This window comes from Hyperolius riggenbachi, chromosome 9 (assembly GCF_040937935.1).
Source record: "Hyperolius riggenbachi isolate aHypRig1 chromosome 9, aHypRig1.pri, whole genome shotgun sequence".
Lineage (NCBI taxonomy): Eukaryota > Metazoa > Chordata > Amphibia > Anura > Hyperoliidae > Hyperolius > Hyperolius riggenbachi.
Window position 1 is genome coordinate 198,096,730 of NC_090654.1, and position 22,055 is coordinate 198,118,784.

At 44.3% G+C, this 22,055-nt stretch overlaps 1 protein-coding gene across 2 annotated transcripts in view; it reads right to left on the reverse strand.

The window, feature by feature from the left end:
• Window positions 1–22,055, reverse strand: part of COCH (cochlin) — a 68,629-nt gene that overhangs the window by 36,349 nt on the left and 10,225 nt on the right. For both annotated transcript variants that reach the window (XM_068253886.1, XM_068253885.1), the window contains exon 3: window positions 13,863–13,907. In XM_068253886.1, the coding sequence (XP_068109987.1) occupies window positions 13,863–13,907 (45 nt within the window). The remainder of the gene's footprint in view (window positions 1–13,862; window positions 13,908–22,055) is intronic.

Below are 22,055 nucleotides of genomic sequence, written 5' to 3' on the forward strand. Positions count from 1 at the left end.
ACCTTCTCACTATCCATGTCAAAGTAAATTCCTCAACAAAAAGGAAGAGAATGTTGTAGTGCTTAAAATTCTTGAAGTGATACGTCCCTATTAATTTTTCAAGGTACTGAAGACTGCATGCTATTGTAATTTCCAGACAAGAAACTATTGGAATCCGTAGCCTTCCCCTGGAATGGATCAACTGGGATTTGTGAGGGTGCAGGATAGTAGTAAACATGTTTCTGTACCGTCTTAGCCAAACAAATTGTGTAGGTAGAAAAACACAAAGTCTTGTAAAAGTAATACCTTTTTATGGCTAACTGATAAAGTTAAGTGAGGCTAAGTTCACAGTGGGACGTTAAAGTCACACGTTAAAACAAAATTTAACGCAGAATAGTGCACTGCAATAAAAAAATAAATCAATGCGCCGTTCACAGTGCACACATTGCGTTGGTGTATAACACTGCACATTAAGTGATATTACTGCATGCAGATGCTCAGTAATGACTTGGATGCATACTTTTCATTGCCTGTAAGCTCTACTGTATCTGCTGTACGCAACGTCAACGCTGCGTTGCAAATTTTTTGGCGTAATGCAAGTTTGCATTGCGACTTTAACGTCGCATCAAACCGCAACGTCCCACTGTGAATCTAGCCTGATGGTGCAGGACAAACATGTACCCGATGCTTATTTATTTATTATTTTTCATTCTGGTTGGACTTGCTGGACAGATTCTTTTTTTCAACCAAACTGTAATGATCCGCTCAGCTTGCTGCACAGGCAGACAGCTGTTTGACCATTCCTTATGTCTGAGAGATGCAGGTCTCTGGAAAAGAGACCTGGCTTCATCTTGCAACTTTCAGAGTTGCTTTGCTGAGGGATTTGCATACATGCAAATTGCCCAGCTGTCTCGTTTGAGGGCTGGCAGTATAAAAGCCTTCTGCTGACCAGAAGGCTTGGCTGGTCACAACGGTTTATTAAATACACTCCTGGAGTGTCAGCCTTCCCTGTTGGATTGTTATAGGTATCTTAGATTATTTCTGGGGACTGCACTAGGCAGTTCCTCTAGTGCAGTTCGTCTGCTTATCTGTTTTGTCTATGTTGCCTCTCTGCTGTGATTGTCCTGTCACCAACGGTGGTCGATAGGAAATCGTCCTGTCTGTCTGTGGGTGCTAACCAGTGCAGCGGTTGCTACTGGTAGCCCCTTCTGTTTCATCTGTCTTACTTGGATCGCACCAGCTTCTAGCAGTAGCGGCTGTGGATCCTTCTGATCTACTTTCTTGGAGTATAGCTGGAGCAGCGGTTGCCACCGGCTGTCTCATCTGCCTGTCTTGCTTGGACCGCACTCGCCTAGCGGTAGCGGCTGTGGATCCTTCTGATCTGCTTTCTTGGAGTATAGCTGGAGCAGCGGTTGCCACCGGCTATCTCATCTGCCTGTCTTGCTTGGATCGCACTAGCCCCTAGCGGTAGCGGCTGTGGATCCTTCTGATCTGTGATCCTGTCCCTGAACCCGGATCGCACTCGCTCTGGCGGAAAGAGCAGTGGATTTTTCCTATCCTGTTTCCCGTCCGTCTGTCTGTCTTGTCTGATACGAACGCTTGCTGTAGGCTCGGTGAGGTAACCGTTAAGCAAGCGCTCGCGTTCTCTGGTTCATGTTTGGGTGGCAGGGGTTAGTTAGGCGTGCTTGTCTCTGTTGCGCTTAATGTGCGGAGATCGCGCTGTAAACGCGTTCGCTGTTGCGAATGAGTGCGGTGTTCGCGTTTAGTTAGCGTTTGTTATTTTCCTTATCTTCTCATTCCATGATTTGCTGTGGCTTTGCTACTCTCGTGCCCTGTCTTGCTTTAGCCTTGTGTCACCTCTGGCAATCGCCTCTCTCGCAATGGCGTTCCTACTTCGTTTCTGCTGTTGTGTGTGCACCGTCGCGGGTTGGCGACTAGATTGGTGCACACACGTACATTCTGCCCGTGCTCATTCTCATTCGCTTCTCTTGCGATTGCGTTCTCACTTGGTTTCCTCTGTCGTGTTTCCACCATTGCAGGTTGGCGACTAGATTGGTGGACATTCCTCCTCTGTGCTTATTCGGTCTTGTGTCATGTTAGCAATCGCCATCTCTAGCTATTGCCTTCTCACCTGATCTTCATGGTTGTGTGTTCATCGTCGCTGGTTGGCGACTCGATTGGTGGACACACATACACTCTGTCTCTTTACTCTCTCTCTTTAAGAGCTATCTTGCCCTGTGTTTCTTCCCTTCGTACAATTCCTGTCTGGCGTCTGTGGCAGGGCAGAGGATCTGTTCCTCTGCACTCCACAGCTCCATCTGCCGACAGGACTTTCCCTCTACAGGTGCGTTGCACCTTTTGCTGGGTTCTGTCAAATTATACGCTTGTGGAGGATTTCCGCAGTGTCAGCGCGCGTCCTGTGCGCTGACCACAGAGAGAATTTCACAATCGTTGCACAAACTATGTAACATTTGTGTACAGGTTGTAAGGAAAGGATCATGAATACGTGGCTATAGTATATGTCAGTCTCCTTCCTGTACAGCTGTGATACATTTTACAGTTGTGTGTTCTTCTGAGCATCACCCAGTCCCATGCACGCTTCCAGGACTTCTCAAGAGCTGCTCCAACACTATGGAACTCCCTACCTCCACCCAACACCCTCCTTCAACATCTTCAAGAAAGCCCTCAAAACTCACCTTTTCACTCTGGCCTACTACCCCTCACAAGTGCTCTAAACCCACAGCTGAACTCTGGTCCCCTACCTTTCGTGTCCTTACCTCTCCCTCTAGATTGTAAGCCTTTGGGCAGGGTCCTCCTCCTTTTGTGTCCTACCTGATCATGCACCTCCATTACTGTGAACCCAAGCTATGCATCTGAGTGAACCTAACTTGCCTAATCTCCATGCTCCCCTCCAGTGACTAAGCATTACCTTGTACTCATACTGTGCTGCATGATCTGGTCTTTCTTATATTCAGGTATTGTCATTTTGCTGTATGTCACCCCTAAATATTGTCTGTAACCTAAACTAATGTCCAGCGCTGCATAATATGTTGGCGCTTTATAAATGCAATTAATAAATAAATGGTAATTAAGGGCTTGTTCACATGGACTTCGTCTGAGCTTCTGCTTAGCGTTTTATTCAAACGCTGTGTTGTTTTTTTTTCAAGAATGCCAGCATTTAACAGCTTAGCTTTTAATGACTTTTGAAGGCTTTTGGTGGCTTTTACAGGCAGTATATGGAAAGGCTGGGCTTTTATGTGCTTTCACTGGCTTTCAGTGGCTTTTGCTGGCTTTAAAGAGACTCTGTAACAACAAAAACCTCCCCTGGGGGGTACTCGCCTCGGGTGGGGGAAGCCTCCGGATCCTAATGAGGCTTCCCACGCCGTCCTCTGTCCCACGGGGGTCTCGCTGCAGCCCTCCGAACAGCCGGCGACAGAGCCGACTGTAGCTTCAATATTTACCTTTGCTGGCTCCAGCGGGGGCGCTGTGGCGACTTTCGGCACGGAAATAGACGGAAATACCCGATCTCCGTCGGGTCCGCTCTACTGCGCAGGCGCCGGAAACTTGCGCCTGCGCAGTAGAGCAGACCCGACGGCGATCGGGTATTTCCACCTACTTCGGCGCCGACAGCCATCAGAGTGCCTGCGCAGGAGCCAGGAAGGTAAATATTGCGTCACGGCTGTACGGAGGGCTACAGCGAGACCCCCGAGGGACGCAGGACGGCGTGGGAAGCCTCATTAGGATCCTGAGGCTTCCCCCACCCGAGGTGAGTACCCCCCAGGGGCCGTTTTGTCGTTACAGTTCCTCTTTAAAACGCCTTCTAGAAGCTGCATGTTGCTTTTGAGATGAGACGAGACGCCGGGATCAACTGCCAGGCTTTCATGAAAGCCTGCAAAAGCTTGTACTAAACGCTCCCATTCACTTGCATGGGAGGGTGGTAGATCCCTAAAAACGCTACTTTTAAAACGCTGTGTTTAATGCCAGCAAAACGTCAGTGTGAACCAGCCCTAAAGCCAGGCTTTTTATTTGTTTTATTAAATTATTATTTTATTATTTTCCTTCTTTTGTGCTCTTTTGAAAAGCTTTTCTCCTACTGTGGGCTCTTTAATGCTACAATGGAATCTCTTGGCAAAGGAAAAACACTGTACTGTTTTCTGTATTTGCGAATTCCACTGTCTCCATAAAAAGTACCTAGGATAAAGTTACTGCACGTTGTACCATGAAAAGAAGTATTGCGTTCCACCAGCATGACAGAAGTAAGTTCCGTCATAAAAAAGTAACAGAATAGTTTTATTTTTTTCGTTTTGTAACACGAAATACAGAACGCTGATAATTTATACGCAACAGATATTTTTAGATACCATTTTGTTTCAATTATGAAAAAACCTATAAACCCCAAATTGTTGCATTTTGAAATGTATGAAGCTTGTGGCTCTTTCTGGCACTGTTTTTAATTAACATCGGCTCACATACTCATTTTTTTATTACTTGGTACCTATCAAAAAAGAAATAAATAATAATGAAACAGAAAAGACTGTAAAATTAGCCCATCCAAGATTGCTGGAGGCATTTTCCTGCTTGAAAAACCCAGGCTGGCGGTAGAATCATTACCTTGTTTGGATATCATCATCATGCTGAAGTGGGTGTGTGTGTGGCTGTTGCACATGGATGGAGGAGCTGCAAATGTAACAGGAAGACTGGGCATGGAAAGAGGGCTGCTGCAAATGGAACAATAAGTGTCTGTTCACACTGCACACTAGGAGCACCGCTTGCCCGCAGTGGCGTTTTGCGGGCAAAATCCTGTGATTCAGCGCCATTTGTGCTTGTGGTTTCTGTTCAATAGAACGAGAATCACAGCGCAATTGCCTCCGAAACGCTGTATGCAGCTAGTTGGCGATTGAGCAAAGCGCTGAAAAATCGCCCAGCGGTAACTAGCCCTAAGGCTGCACATGACATAAGAAAGCCTACTTCAAAAGGAACAGGGACTGCAATACTGACAGGTGGAGAGTTAGTATACATGGTATGGGCTGTATGTAGAATGGAGGTAGCACCCCATAGAAAAGAGGTTCCTGTCCATACAGCAGGAAGGTATCAGTATATAAGAGGTGGTGGTAGTGAAGAGGAGGTGATGCCCCTGATGGAGAAACAATTATGAGTTCTGATGTATCTTTGTGATCATACCTGATTCTTGCTCTATGCCCGGCAACACATTACACGCACTCCAAGCCACTACTTGCAAATGGAATGGAGCAGCCACATGACAATATGTTGATCTTTCAGGTGGTTTCTTTTCTGTTGGCTAAGCTCCCCCCAAAAAGGAAGCTCATGTCTTTATGGTGAATACTGGTTGATAATAGAACCACCCACAGATTTCTTTTAGTTACCAGCAGGGGTGTTGCTAGGATCCTAAGAGATCTGGGGCACTTTTGGGCACTCCAGCCAAAAAATGGGTGTGGACATGCACCAGAATGTAGGTGTGAAGCCAAGTTTACATGAACTGAACAGCGGTCTAAGTAGGTCTAAGTAGGCCTGTCCAGCAAAATGTTGAGTGCAGCCCCCCTCTTCATTAATACAAAAAAAATGCAGCCTATTACGTAAAAAGGCAGTGTCACTTACACATAACTAGGCAGAGTTACCTGGCTTCTGTGCTGACTGGTCTGGCTTACTCCTGGGCGGGCTGGCCTGCTGCCAGGTTGTCTGGCAGTCCCCCCATAGCATTCCCTAACCTTCTAGTGGACCCCTCCCATGGGCCTCCCCTTCAGGCACTACAGCTCTCAGCATTCCTCCATAAAAGTACCCCATAAAGGCATTACATCACCCAGTGTGGCATCACAACACTCAGTATGCCCCCATAAAGGCATCACAGACCCCAGCATAACCCCCATAGAGGCACCACAGCACCCAGCATGCCCCCATAAAGGTATAACAGACCCCAGCATGCCCCCATAGAGGCACCACAGCTCCCAGCATGGCACCACAGTATCAATCACACCACATAGAGGCACCACAGCTCCCAGCATGCCCCCATAGAGGCTCCAAAGTTCTATGGAGGGTGCAGGGAGCTGTGGTGCTTCTATGGTGATATCCTGGGAGCAGTGGGCATGCTGGGAGTTATGTTGCATCAATGGGGGCATTCTGGGTGCTGTGGTACCTCTATGGGGTGTGATTGATACTGTGGTGCCATGCTGGGTGCTGTGGTTCCTCTGTGCGGCATGTTGGGTGTTGTGGTGCCCCTATGGCCATGCTGGGAGCTGTGGTGCCTCTATGGGGGTATGCTGGGTGCAGGGCCCCCAACCGCCCCGTTTTCGGCGGGACGGTCCCGATTTCGGGGGGCTGTCCCGCGCTGCCCCCCCCCCCCCCCAGGTCCCGGCCGCTGGGGAGAGAGGGGGAAAAAAACGATCGAGGCACCAGCCCGGGATGCGGCATGGATGGCCGCCACCATTACACTTCTCCCTCCTAATGTGCCCCGCAGTGTCCCCTTCCCCCCGCAGAGTAAAATGGGCAGCGGAGCGGGCAGTAAGTCTTACCACTGCCTCTCCGCTGCGTACCGGGATCTCCTCTGATCTTCCTGCTTCCTGTGACATCACAGGAAGCCGGAAGATCAGAGGAGATCCCGGTACGCAGGGGAGAGGCAGTGGTAAGACTTACTGCCCGCTCCGCTGCCTATTTTACTCTGCGGGGGGAAGAGGACACTGGGGGGCACATTAGGAGGGAGGGAGGGAGGGAGGGAGAAGCGTAATGGCGGCGGCCATCCATGCCGCATCCCGGGCTGGTGCCTTGATCGTTTCCCCCCCCTCTCTCTGCCCACCCACTGGCACTCTTCCCCTCCCCCCCCCACCCACTGGCCCCCTCCCCACCCACTGGCACCCTCACTCCCTTTCGGGAGTAAATAACTTTGTTTTACAAAAAACTTTTTTTGTGTGTGTGGGGTGGGGGTGTGGCTAGGGGTGTGGCCTAAGTGTCCCGTTTTTCTCCCATGAAAATGTTGGGAGGTATGTGGGTGCAGTGGTGCCTCTATGGGGCGTGATTGGTGCTGTGGTGCCTCTGTGGGGCATGCTGGGTGCTGTGGTGCCATGCTGGGTGTTGTGCCAAGATGGATGCTGTGGTGCCTCTATGGGGCATGATGGTGTTGTGGTGACATGTTGTGTGTGTCTTCACTGCTCCTCCTACCCCCCCCCCCCCCCACCTCCCCCAGCAGAGTAGCACAGCAAGAAGAACTACTCATCTCTTCCATTCGCTCTCCAAGTCTGGAGACATCCTCTGTTGCTGGTGATACTCCCCCTAGCACCCGAGAATCAGATACCATACTAGCATCTAATTAATTCTCAGACACTAGGGGGAGAAGCCCGGAAGAGAAGATGTCTGCAGAATCTGGAGACCAAGCGGCTGGAGGTGAGTACAGCCGCCCGCTGTCTGACCCCGCCTGGGGGACATCCGGGGCACCCCAGAATAGATCCGGGGCACGTGCCACTGATCTTTGGGGCTAGCAACGCCCCTGGTTACCAGCAGTTGTAGCAAGTGTTGGGAGATCTGCAGTTGATTCGAGGTGCATACAGTGCAGTGTCTAGTTTGTGTTCATATTACACCCTATATTATGGACACAGTAACAACCAAGAGTGGGTGGGGCCAATTAATAGGCATAAAGGGACATTGCATAATCCAAGGTTACATGCTGTAGCTGCTGTGCTAATGCACCACACTGTACCCACACACTTTGTCCTATGCCTCATACTGGGCGTGGCCACAAGTCCAGTCACACAAATAGGCTGGAAACTTACACAGGGAAAGTGAAGTGTAGGAGCAAACTCGGATAGCTCCTGCAGGCAGGATATGACATTTTCTTCTGTGCAAATGACTTTGTTCATGTTTTGCTCATTGCCACAAGCCATGGAATATTTCCCTGCCACTGTCTCTTAAAGGTGGGCAATGGGCAAACAATTACACAGGAGAGTGAAGGTTTTTTGGGCCGCCTACTGCTGTCCTGTAATTAATAGAGGCCCCCACTACACAATAAAATTGTTAAGACCACTATCATAAAAAAATGTAAACTGCATACACATATATAAAATGAATACAGTTGTCCCAGAGAAAAATGCATTGTAAATGACATTTTTCCTATGTAGATGGCACTTACAGTTGGTACAGTAGTATTAATCTAGCCCTTGTAAAATAGTCAGCATCACTGATGAAAGTAAAAAAAAACTCTTTTATTACTATAGCATAGAGTAAAAAGCAGCCATTATCAGCTGACAGCCTGCTGTTTTGAATTACAATACTTCCTTTTAGCTGTAAAGATGCACTAATCAGTGGTTCCGATTACTTTACAAGGGCTATTTACATCGGTCTCAAAGTGCAGCGACCATAATCATGGCATATTATTCTCCACTGCAAGCGGGCACTGTTCTGGCTACAGTTTGCTTGGTAGTATTAATCTGACAGCTATGAACCTCTGGCCCTCTTACCAAGGCACTAGGATACATGGGATTGCATGATTGATGATTAATTCCAGTTCAGACAGCTTGTTTGAGTTTTTAATAAAAAGTCCCAGAAGGACATTGGTGGTGCTGGAGGATTTCTAAGTGTGCAAGATTAGTGTGTTGTAAGGTTAATCAAAATTCAGCATTTTTTTTTTTTTTACACAATTTGTTGAACATGTAATACCAAGGAAATTCCAGTGGTAGATAACAAATCAACAACAAAGTTGCTAGGCGCTGATCAGTTAGCTGACAGCTGACTAATTTAGGCCCTATCATTATTATTTAGTATTTATATAGCGCCAACATCTTCCCCAACGCGGTATAGAGCATATTGTCACTTAACTGTCCCTCAGGAGCTCACAATCTAATCCCTACCATAGTCCTATGTATAGTATAGTGTGTGTATCATAGTCTAGGGCCAATTAACTTAGATGTATGTTTTTGGGATGTGGGAGGAAACCAAAGTGCCCGGAGGAAAACCACACAGACACGGGGAGAACATACAAACTCCATACAAGAGGTTTGCATACAAGAGCTTTGTATATGTGGTGTACTCTGTGCTCGTCCTTGCTCTCCAGCCAGTTAAGACCTCTTTCAGATGGGCAGCTGACAGGCAGTGAATTAATCTCCTTTTGTACATTCATGGGCAAAAATGTTGGCATTTACCCAAATGTTGTGTTTTGCAAAATGTGCAGCTTCATTTTTGTGCTGCCAACTCACATTGTGCATTCTGATCATTTTCATGTCCATTAATTGTGAAGTGCTCTATTAACATTAAAAGTTATTTTTATCAGAGAAATAACTATTTGCACTATATTTTGACCCTGGCACAAAACTATCAACTAGCCTAATTTCAGATTATTCATTTCATCAGCACAGGTGATGGTGTGAAACAAGTGCTGCTGAAATCACACAATCATTCTTACTGAATTATAAGGGCTGTGATATTGTTGTAAAAGATGGGTTTGAAATCATTGTCTTCTTGTTTCAGCAGTGCTTACCTTCTCAAAGTGTGTGCAGCCATCACTGATTTACTTCAGAATGCTATTACATGCAAAAAATTGCTGCAAAGAATAATGCAACTAAAAGAACCATTTGTTGGATCATTGAGAACTTTAAGTTGAGAGGTTTAATTGCAGTATGCAAGACTTCAGGATGTCCACCGAGGAGTCTGCTATGGAATTATGTTGCCACTACTGGTCAGTGCTGAAGGTTCATGGGGTTGCATGCATCCGCACAAACGGTGAGACAAAGACATTTGGACAACAGCCTCGTGTCTAGAAGGGCAGCAAAGAAGTCACTTCTTTCCAAGAAAAACATCAAGGGCAGACTGAGATTCTGCAGGAAGTACAAGGATTGGATGGCAGAAGATTGCTGCAGTTATTTTCTCTCATGAATCCCTCTTTTGACGGTTTGGGATGTCTGGAAAATTGATTATCCAGAGAATAAAAGGACAACATTGCAATAAGGGCCAACGGTGAAGTGAAACATCCTAAGACAATCCATGTGTGGGGTTGCTTCTCATCCAAGGGAGTGACCTCACACACAATTCTTCCTAAAAACATTTCCATGAATAAAAAAATGGTACCAAAACGTCCTTGAACAACTTTTCCAAACAATCCAGGTGCAGCTTGGTGAGGATCTATGTCGTTTCCAGCATGATGGAGCACCATGTCACCATGTCACACGGGAAAAGTGGTAAAACATGGCTCAGAGATCATAACATTGAAATTGTGGACTTGTGACCAGGAAACTTCCCATATTTTAATTCCATTGAAAACCTGTGATCAATTCACAAAAAGCTAGTGGAAAAAAACAGGAGCTAAAAAAGCTGTGGTCAACTCCAAGCAATAAGGCAAGAATGGATAGCCATCAATTATGATAAAGCACATAAGTCAATATCCACCATGCCACAGCAAATTGTAAACATTGGGAAGAAGGTCCAACACTGTAAATATTCTTGCAAATGGTTTTGTTGTATTTACTTTCTAAATTCCTTTGAAACTTATGAAATGTTTACAATTGTTCTTCAGTATACCACAAAAACATAAAAAATACTAAAAATGCTGAAGCAGCAAAGTTTGCAAAACACATTTGTACCACTACCAGAACTTTTGGCCATGACTTGTAGTTACTTTCCTTCCAGTGCCAGGCCAACTTTTTACATAGTCTGAAACCTGTTTGATTTAGACATTGATGTAATGCCTTATCAAGTAAACAGGTGCCCTTTAAAATATGAATTCAAGAAAGTTTACTTAAATTCTGGAAACAATATCTTCTTTTTATCGTTATTGCGCAGATGAGTCATTATAGCAATAAAATGCTTCTACTTTTAAAAATGATCACAGAAACCTATTTCTGCAAACTACAATTTCTTTTGCTTAACATTCCAGACCCACTCAAGCTCTGAGACATCTGCAGGCTATGAAACACGTACAGCTAAGCTTAAATGTGCCAATATGTATTAATGCACATCTCAGTTATGTCTGCTGATGGTGTCTGTTACAGTTTTGACTTTTCACGCAACATACAAATTCACCCCCACTGCGTTCCCAGAAGCTGGAATTGCTAATAATGTTGTTGATAGTAGCTAGACAGGAATAGATAGTTTGAATTACTTCTTAAACTTATTAAAAAAAAGCAGCCCTTTTCAGTGAGCTGCACCTGGGAAGAAAGTTATACTGTTAATTTAACTACCATATGTAGTTAAATGTCTTAAAATGTCTGAAAATGGGGACCTTATCTAGTACACTTGCATTATTGATTTTAATCCAAATTTAAAGCTCTGGTTCATTCTCCTGGATTTTTCATTGTTAGTATTAGTGAATAGAAGAGAATTCTATTACTCAACAATTTTCAGATCTGATGCAGCCATTCCACAGAACTTCCCTTTGGAAAAGGCACTCACATGACCTAGAAAGCAGAAAGTTTACAAGTTTCGAGCATAAATGCTATCAAGATCCATTTGCTCTGGGTATGATTTCTTTAATCTATGCTTGCTTGGTCACCACTTAAAAAAATCGTAAACCTCCATACATGCAAAGATGGGAACGTGATTTAAACATAGAATTAGATATAGAAGATGTAGAAAAGATATGGCAAAATGTGCATAAAATCTCCATTTGCTCCAATGTTGTTGAAACGAATATTAAAGTTTTATTCCGATAGTACCGAACACCAAATAGGCTTGTGAAATTCAAAAACAAACATTCTGATCGTTGCTTCCATGGATGTCTTCAAGAAGGAACATATTTGCATGTATGGTGGAAATGCCTCAAAGTCAGGAGATTGTGGCACAGAGTATATCAAATAATTTACTCGATAGCTGGAACCTTGTTTCCAAAATCTCCAGAAACAGCTCTATTGGGATTTAAGCCTGAAGGGGTTACAACAAAACATTTCAAGCTGAGTACACATATACTCTCGGCAGCCAAGCAAGTCATAGCAGCTTCTTAGAGCAGGGCTTTTCAACCTATGGTACGCGTACCACCAGTGGTACTTTGCTGTTGGCCAGGTGGTACACACCAGGTTTGTCTGCCACGTATCCCATCTTGCCTCCACAAAGTTCAGCTCCCCTCGTTCGCTCCCCGCTGTGCTGCCCTGCGGCATACTTCAGACCTCAGATCAGTGGTGAAGAGACAGCCAGGCAATCGGTGCACAGTGACAGTGGGGTTACTGCGGATCTGAGGTCTGAACTATTCTGCAGGGCAGCACAGTGAGGACCTCGGGGGCTAAAGAGGCTTCCACCTTCCTCCACAGTAGAGGGTATCCAGCAAAAGGACGCCCAAAGAGCTCCTTGTCATACCCGCATACGCCGTAGCAGCTCTCCGCTTTGATTTTGGCGGAAACAGCCGAGCCTGATCGGATCCGTTCTACTGCGCAGGCCCACAGGTGGTACTTCTAAATTTTCAGGTGATAAAAGTGGTACAATTAGGGAAAAGATTGAAAAGCCCTGTCTTAGAGAACCTCCACTCTCTCATATCAATCAATCAGTGTCACAGTGCCTAGTTCAAGCTATGTTCTATGATGAATTAAAGGCCATTTCGACTGATAAGGTTGTACAATTTGAAAAGATATGGAAACCATGATACTCCCAATATTATCATGTGCTTCCCCCACCCTCGTTAGGTGCACTATAATGGTCTTGGTCATGTTACAGTGTGATATTAGTATGTTGCGAGATGTTGTTCACAGGGAGTCCCCTTTCCCCCTCATTCCCTTCTTCTTCCTTCTTCCTTTCCCTTTCCTCTCTATTCTATTACTTACAGTCACAGGTTTATGTTTGTTATTTAACATGGTGTCTCTTCATTGTGATGCTCTCCGAGGGTAGTCATAAAGGGTTAATGTTTATACTAGAATATTTTGCATTATGGTTGTATTGTCAGCTTAGGTCTAATCTTACCAGAATAAATGGTGCCGTAAAAGTATTTATCTCTTATACTGCAAGTGTTCCTGCAGTTAGTTTGATTCTGATCTGACTGTTATTATACCTCCAGTTTGCTGTTGCATCTTAGGAATGAGTTATGGCATGTTTTTATGCTTTTTGAGTTATTATGTACCTACCAACTCAATGTGTATTGGAATTGTATAAGCAAAGATGTACACCAGTTAATTCTTTGTTACTGTTATGTTCAAAATTTCTCTTTTATTCAATAAAAATCTATTGAAAATAAAAAAGAAAGCAGAAAGTTTCTTCCTCTGCACCTGACCACACCCACCTCCTTAATCTTCTCCTTCCTGTGCAGCACAAGGACGACGCGTGTGGGGTCAATTCTGGCTAAAACTTTTTTTTTTTTTAAATTTTCTTATGTAGAATTAATTTAAAATAATATATTTAATTATATACAAAATTGTGCTTTTAGTGGGTCCTTTTCTACTGAAAATCACAATTAGTCGCCAGTGCACTGATGCGGTTGTGTCTATTCCAAACAAGTGTCTTTACATATGGCTCAGTGCAATTTTCCTACCATTTTAATTTGTCTGTACATTTTTCTGATTCATTTTGTTTAAAAAAATAAATTTTTAAAAAAAAGGTAAATTGCAAGGAAATACAAATGCAATGCATAGCATCATATGTGGCATGCAATGTTTTGGCATTCTCATTGACTCTTACCCAAATGCAATCAAAGGGAGAATGCAGCAGTCATCTGTGTCTGGGGAATAAACCGAAAAACCCAGCCATAGCGGTAATGTAAATAGTGCGCTGTGATTTCTCTTATTGTGGTGGCATGACAGGCCAAGTGCATACGTTCTAAAAATTAGATTTGAAATCATGGGGGGTAGGGGTAGGCCCTAGGCTCTAAATGTTGTTGATTGGTGCATATAAACTTATGGAACTATGCAGTTTCTGAGTCAACCACCACACAATGCATCACCAAAGACAGAGCATTTATTTGGCACACTCACCTTCTCCAGGCCCGGGATCTCCGGATGTGAACTGCACAACAGTACCTGACAAGATAAAAAAAAAAGAAGAGTTTCATATTCAAAAACGTGACTGCTTTATTAATGCTGTGAAGATTCCAAGCTATAACAAGCCCCTAAACAGCTATTTAGAAAATAAAATATAACATACAATTAGTCAATTGCCTCTGTATATGTTTCTCCTGGAATCTGTGAATTCAGAATTAATATGCCAAAATAACACAATAAAATACTAAAGTTAAAAAAAAAACATAGTCAATATATTGCTTCAGGTCATGCAGTTATTTCAAGGATAAGGCTAGGTTCACAGTGGTCAGTTGCAGAATGCAGGCATTATAATGACTGTGAACTGCAATGGAGAGTGGACATAGAATTTAATACAAAGGCTGTATGCAGCGAGTTAGAATAATGCGATCATTTACAACGCAGTACTGTGAACAGGCCCATAGGATTGTATGGGCAGTGACTTGACATGCAGAATTATTAACTGATCACTGTGAACAGGGCCTTAAGAGAGTTGATGAAATTGAGCCTTGTAAAAGTATAGCCAGACCTGAATTACTAAAGTACTGTATCTCCAAAGATCTTTAGTCTAGGTTCACAGTGCTCAGTTACGTTGCAAAAAAAAAATTCCGCATGTCAGCTTACTGCCCATACAATTCTATTGGCCTGTTCACAGTAACTGATCGCGTTATCCTAACTTGCTGCATGCAGCCTTTGCATTAAAGTCTATGTCTAGTCTCCATTGCAGTTCACACATTTTAACACGTGCGTTATGCAACTGACCACTGTGAATCCAGCATTTCCAGGGATATCATGTGTAATTCAGTCTAAACTGAAATAGTTAAGAATTGTTTCCTTTTAGGTGGTTAGGTTTTTTGACACCTTCTTCTGGGACATATCAAATCTACTGATGGCTGCAGAGAGGTTTGTGAATTAGAAGTCATGTAATTGAAGTTGCATGCAGTCTCCACAGCAAGAGTTTTTTTTTATTACATTCAGGACAGTCTGGGTTTACAAGAAAAAAAAAATTGATGCGTAGGATCACACGGACAACTGGCAGTGTTCTGGGACCTCACTTACCACTGGGATCGATGGATGCTGACATTGAGATGAATGGGAGCATCTCAATGCACTTTTTTGACATTTGACAGCAATTGCGCTAACAATTAACCACTCTGCGACCTCCTAACGCAAATTAGTGTTAAGCGGTGGGTGGAGATTAGCAGGGAATACTCACGCTCGAAACTCCATGTTCTTTGCGATCTCCTGCAGCACTGTACGAGAAACAGCTCTGTCACTGAGCTGCCCCCTCGAGCTGCTCACAAAGTGTTAGCCTCTCATAGGCTATGATGGGCTTCAGGGGGGGATGGGGTGTATATATATATATATATATATATATATATATATATATATATATATATATATATATATATATATATATAAAAACAAAACCCTGCAGCAGTGAACAGAGCCCACCGAAAGAAAGCTCTGTTGGTGGGCAGAAAAGAGGGGGAGAGTTTAAAGCTGCAGTGGCCTGAATTGTAGAAAATAGCCTGGTAACTAGGGGGGTGTAAGCCTGTGGCTCTTAAAGAGGCACTGAAGCAAGAAAAACAAATTATGATCTCATGAATAGGTTGTGTAGTAGGGGTAATTACTAGAACATTGGTAGCAAAAAATATTCTCATATTTTTATTTTCAGTTATACAGCTTTTTATTTTTTATTTTTATTTTTTTAAATATAACATTGCATCATTCTCTAATATTTGCAGTTTAACATTACTCAGCATTCTAAACAGAACAGGCAGTGAACTTTTGACCCGTCCTGAACTGTTCTCTGGAAAAGAAAAACACAATACAGTTGAGATAACCTAACAGAAGACTGAGCTCTCTGCGACTTTCAAAGTCAATGGCTATTTGCATAGATAACTGGCGTTTCTTAACCCTTCCTGTACTGGAAACAAGTATTAGACTTATGTCTTTGTTCATAATGCTTTATTTCTTTGCTGTACTACACAACCAATTCATTATATTATAAAAAAAAAATTCTGCTTCAGTGTCAAAATGTACTGGGTGCTCCATGTAGCCTCCCATGGCGGTTGCATTCAGCAGTTCCGTGCCCCCCACGAGTCTCAAAAGCAATGTGACGTTGGAACAATAGGAACCAATGCTAAATGCACCACCCGCCATGCACCCATGTGAACCGGCCCTAAGTGTCTGCCTGAGAATGCATCACACGGTTGCTAATTTACTAACCTTTCATGATGGCCACACTTGTTTTATGACCCTTGTGAGATGGGCCCCAAGGAGATGGGCCCATGAAGGGCACCTGGGGAGGCAAGGGTAATGGTGTGAACATTTGGGGGACCCCATCAAAGTTTTGCTGGAGAGCCCCAAGAATTGTAGCTATGCCCAAATGAATTCAGTTATCCCAAGTGAAGATGCTTGGAGATCAATGGAGATGCCTTTCTAATCAGATCTCTCTTGCACTGTTCTTTTGAGGCCAGTGACCAGGTTTGATTTTTCATGCAAGTCATTTAAAAAAAGCCTTTAGTGGCATTTGAAAATGATGTACCGGTAATGTTTCCCAGATTTATTTTGGCTGTTATGTGGACTTCTATCATGTATTTTGGCTGTTTTGAGGACTGTTTTTTATTTACTGCCAGAAGGGTTGTGGATTTTTAAGGGCTATAATAAGCTTGTTTTATGAATGCAGATGTCCTCTGTTTTCTTATTAAGAGAGGTCCTCTCACAAGAAGCTGAAGGATTCTTAACTGCCCCATTCATATAAAAAAAAAGCCTTAAAGCCTAGAAGAACTCCAAAAGAGATATGTCTTCATTTGCATCTGTCTGAAGAATGGTGGTCAGTCACAGCTGTGTAGCTGAATACAGTTTTCTCTGAAGGTAATCACTGAGATCTCTACTGCATTGCATACTACTATGGGCTTTGTCTTCTGAAGAGCACCATCTTTAAAGGGGAAAAAAGGGAAGCTATGTTTACTTATGCAAATCATTTTCTCATGAAAAGCCTTATTATTCTGGTCCTTGGCCTGTGATGGAAACATAATCTTTAATACCTAGTCTAGCATCCACGTTCTGCATGTGGATAACTTCTAAGTAGTCTCATCCGCACATCTAGACAATTTTTATTTAGTGCTTCAGTAACAGTGTCCAACGTTCATGATGAAGAGTAGCAATAATCACCATTTTAAGGACATTAAACCTTAATGGTGAATATATATACAAGGCCAATTGGTTTCTTCTCTAAGAGTAGATTGTTCATGTAGATATCCTCTTACAGAGTGTATATAATCTTCAGGAGATTATTTTGGATCAATGGACATACGTTGTTTACAGTGCAGCTTATTTTTTTTTTTTTTATGTTAACCATGCAATGACTTCAACATAATTCCTTATTTCACTTGATCGATAAATCCTATAGTTCATATCCAAATGTTCTTATTTTTTAAGTGTATTAATTTAAAGAGAAACTCCGACCAAGAATTGAACTTTATCCCAATCAGTAGCTGATACCCACTTTTACATGAGAAAAATAATGATTTTCACAAACAGACCATCAGGGGGCGCTGTATGACTGATTTTGTGCTGAAACCCCTCCCACAAGAGGCTCTGGTACCGTACGGTACTCTGGGCAAACTGCCACAATGTAACAATGTTCAGACAGGAAATAGCTGCTTACAGCTATCTGTTAAAGCCAGACTAGCTAGAAACAGCTACATAATTTGCCCACAGTAACAATGTCACCATGTAATACATGTCAGAATGTGAATCTGGGAGAGGAAAGATTTTACAATGAGCAAACACTGACTAAATCATGTATACATAATTATTGTAAAAATGAAGCACTTTTTTTATTACATTATTTTCACTGGAGTTCCTCTTTAAGTTTTTAAATAACTTACCGGTATTTACTTTAACTATACATCTGTGTTTCAATTTCTCAAAATTGTTCCCCTATTTATATTCTAAAGGCAACTATGGCAAAGATTTGTATTCAGGCATTCTAGTTTGCCGAGTGTTTGAGGACCAGTAGTCCTTCTTGCTCCTAAAGTGTATTTACTATTTAAGCTGAAAGAAGTGATTGACTTTCCAACTGCTCACTAGTAAAATGTTTGGCATTTATTTGATTTCTTGAAATGTCTATGGCAATACTTTGCTGCTTCAGAAACATTTTGTTTGTTTTCAGAAACATGCACTAAGAATGTTAGAGTAGGCGACATTCTCTTGAAGTACCTGTGAACCGAGTGTTGGTTTTCAATTCCTTTAATTATGTTTTATGTGTAGCGCTGTGACATATGTCACTGCACTGTCCTCACAGTTCAGCTCCCCCTGTGGTCCCCACACTGCTCTGCCATAATTTTCGACTAAGTAGAACATCAACTATGGGCGGGAGGAAGTGTCAGTACCCCTCCTCTCAGTCCGTGCCTAGGAACACCCCTTTCACTCCCCATTTATCGTTCCTGATATTACAGTGCTAGGTGCACAGTAGAGCTCTAGGAGATTGAGCTACCTCTGATAGTGTACTACCTCTGCTATTACCTCTGCTATTCTCCCCAAGCCTACAGAGGGAACAGACACAGCAATATCCGGAACGATAAATGGGGAGTAATGGGGGCATTCATAGGAAAGGACTGAGAGGAGGGGAACTGCCACTTTCTTCCCCATCCATAATCTGTGTTCTGCTCAGACAAAAATTACGGCACAGCAGTGCAAGGACTACAGGGGGGCTGGATTGTGAGGATAGTGCATAAAACATGATTACAACCATTGCATTGAACAGTAACACTGAAGCGAAAACAAACTTATGATATAATAATAATAATGTGTAATGTGTGATAATAATGTGTAGATAATTGATAGAACATTAGTAGCAAAGAAAAGAGTATCATATTTTTATTGTCAGTTATTTAGCTTTTTTTTATAACATTGCATCATTCTGTCATATTTGCAATTACAAACCACGCCCTGTATTTTAAACTATGAAGCAGAGCAGAGCGAAGCAGGTAGTTTCGGCGCTCAGTACCGAGCGCTGAAACTAGGTGCTCCATAACAGTAATGTAATACAGCGCGGGGCGCATAAGAGTAATTCGGGGCTCTGGTGGTTGCCAGACCCCGAATTACATCTCCCTCCGAGTTGCGACAACTCAGAGGGGGAATAGTATTTAACGCCGCCGGGGTGTTTTGCGGCAGCAGGGTGATCCGTCATTCGGCTTTCCCTGCGCCCAACTCACGTAACTAACACTACAGGCCTCTAGTGGTTATGTAAGTTACGTGCCATACTGCCCTAGTGTTTGTCCTGTATAGCTACATCACACAGGTGCCTTGGAGTCGTGAGTGGAGAGAGGAAGCAGCAGCCACTGGAAAAGACAACAGAACCACAGCATGGATAGGTGAGAGCTGCCCCTACACTGCCCGGGGGAGAGAGGGATACACTGGGAACGCCAGATGAAATGCACAGATTTTCTATAGGATTCACGATGAAATCAATAGAAAATTTGTGTGTAGTGTGTTGAGGGATTTGTACAGGTAGATCCCTCTCTGATCAGATAATGATTGGAGAGGAATCACTCTGATGCCCATAGTGTATGGCCACCATAATATTAATTTTGATTGACCCAATTTTAATTTGTGTGCCGTTTGCAATACATTTTCAACAAACTCGGAAAATTAACATCGAATTGATGGACAATCCAGAGGGAAGGCTCTGGATTATTCAATGGTTTCCCCATCCTCCTCCACCTTGCCATTCCAGCACTGGAACCCCTGAAGCTCATCGACAAACCCTTGTTGACGGAGTATGGCTGCTCTGCAGAGGTGCTGATGGCGTGCACCTGCACATTATCACCTAGCCGAACTGGCTTTTTCCGCTGCGCCAAAGCGGTGGCTCCATGCGACTCCACAGGAACGAGCCGAGCCATCCTGTGCAGTACAGCTGCGCTCGTTCATGTATGAGAGTGCAGCCGCAAGCTTTGGAGGGTCCCAGCACTGGAACACCGAGGTGGAGAGAAATGGGTGAAGCCTCTGGGGAAATGGGGAAAGCCTCTGGAGGATTCCTCAACCGAGGTAAGTATATTACTTTTTCTTTTTTTAGGCTGGTTTCACAGTGGGACGTTAAAGTCCCACATTACAGCAGCCAGTAACGCAGCCTAACTCACAGCACTGTAAAATCAATTGTGCTGTTCACAGTGCCCACGTTGCGTTACATAGTAACGCAGCACGTTTAAACAAAGTGCTGCATGCTGTACCTTATACTGGGCTAAGCAGCGCTAGACTGCTTGCACATGCTCAGTAATGTTGGATGAGGAGGTCTCCCCTCCTCCTCCGTGGCCAGCCACATGGCTAATTAATATTCGATGCACTGCAGAGACTCGTGGTAGGACTGTAGTGTTGTCTGGATCATGAACGAATCGTTCATTTGATCCAGATCTTTTTTGTGAGTCGAATCATCCGGATCATCACAATGAAAGATTCGGTTCACAGTGGATGTCTGTCTGTCTGGAAGAAACAGGAACATACAGAATGTACAGTGCAGGGAAAGTCCTGTCCTGCTAGTCATTTCACCCAGTCTGCTTCCCTAGTAAAATGATTCAAATGATTCGGTTCAAAGATCCGGATCTTTTCAATGATCCGATTCAAATGATCCGAATCCTTAAAAAGATCCGGACTTCCTATCACTAACCTGGAACGGCTGCTTTGAGAGCTGCATAACGCAGCTCAATCTGAAGTCCAACTTCAACACCACCATACGTTGCGTTAGGGGCTTGTTATGCGACCATAACGTCCCCTAAAACGCAACGTCTTAGTGTGTAAGTAGCCTTAATGTCAGAGATTTTCTGTAACCATTTCCAAATCAGACAGTATGCATAAACGTTGAGTCTCTTGTTAACCTGTCAATAGTACTGTACAGACTACCCTATAAATTTCCACCTTGATGCATGAGTGCCGATGCAACACATTATCATCACCTGCGGTAATCTAGCTTAACCACTTCCCGACCGCCGTATTGACAATTGGCGGCCGGGAAGTGGACCCTGCAAGGACCGCCGTATTGACAAATGGCGGCGGTCCTTGTAGGGGCATGGGCGGAGTGATCACGTCATCCGTGACGCGATCCTCCGCCGGCGCCTGTCTCCGCTCACCCGCCGCAACATCCCGCCGGCCATACGGAAGCGCCGGCGGGATGTTAACCCGACGATCGCCGCATACAAAGTGTATAATACACTTTGTAATGTTTACAAAGTGTATTATACAGGCTGCCTCCTGCCCTGGTGGTCCCAGTGTCCGAGGGACCACCAGGGCAGGCTGCAGCCACCCTATGTCGCACCCAAGCACACTGATTTGTCCCCCCCCTGCCCCAGATCGCCCACAGCACCCCTCAGACCCGCCCCCCTGCCCACCCCCCAGACCCCTGTTTGCACCCAATCACACCCCTAATCACCCATCAATCACTCCCTGTCACTATCTGTCAACGCTATTTTTTTTACCCCCCCCCCTGCCCCCTGCCCCCTCCTGATCACCCCCCACCCCTCAGATTCTCCCCAGACCCCCCCCCTCCCTGTGTACTGTATGCATCTATCCCCCCTGATCACCTGTCAATCACCCATCAATCACCCCCTGTCACTGCCACCCATCAATCAGCCCCTAACCTGCCCCTTGCGGGCAATCTGATCACCCACCCACACCAATAGATCGCCCGCAGATCCGACATCAGATCACCACCCAAGCGTAGTGTTTACATCTATTCTCTCCTCTAAACACCCACTAATTACCCATCAATCACCCATCAATCACCACCTGTCACTGTTACCTATCAGATCAGACCCTAATCTGCCCCTTGCGGGCACCCAATCACCCGCCTACACGCTCAGATTGCCCTCAGACCCCCCCCTTATCAATTCGCCAGGGCATTATTTACATCTGTCCTTCCCTGTAATAACCCACTGATCACCTGTCAATCACCTGTCAATCACCCATCAATCACCCCCTGTCACTGCCACCCATCAATCACCCCCTGTCACTGCCACCCATCAATCAGCCCCTAACCTGCCCCTTGCGGGCAATCTGATCACCCACCCACACCAATAGATCGCCCGCAGATCCGACATCAGATCACCACCCAAGTGCAGTGTTTACATCTATTCTCTCCTCTAAACA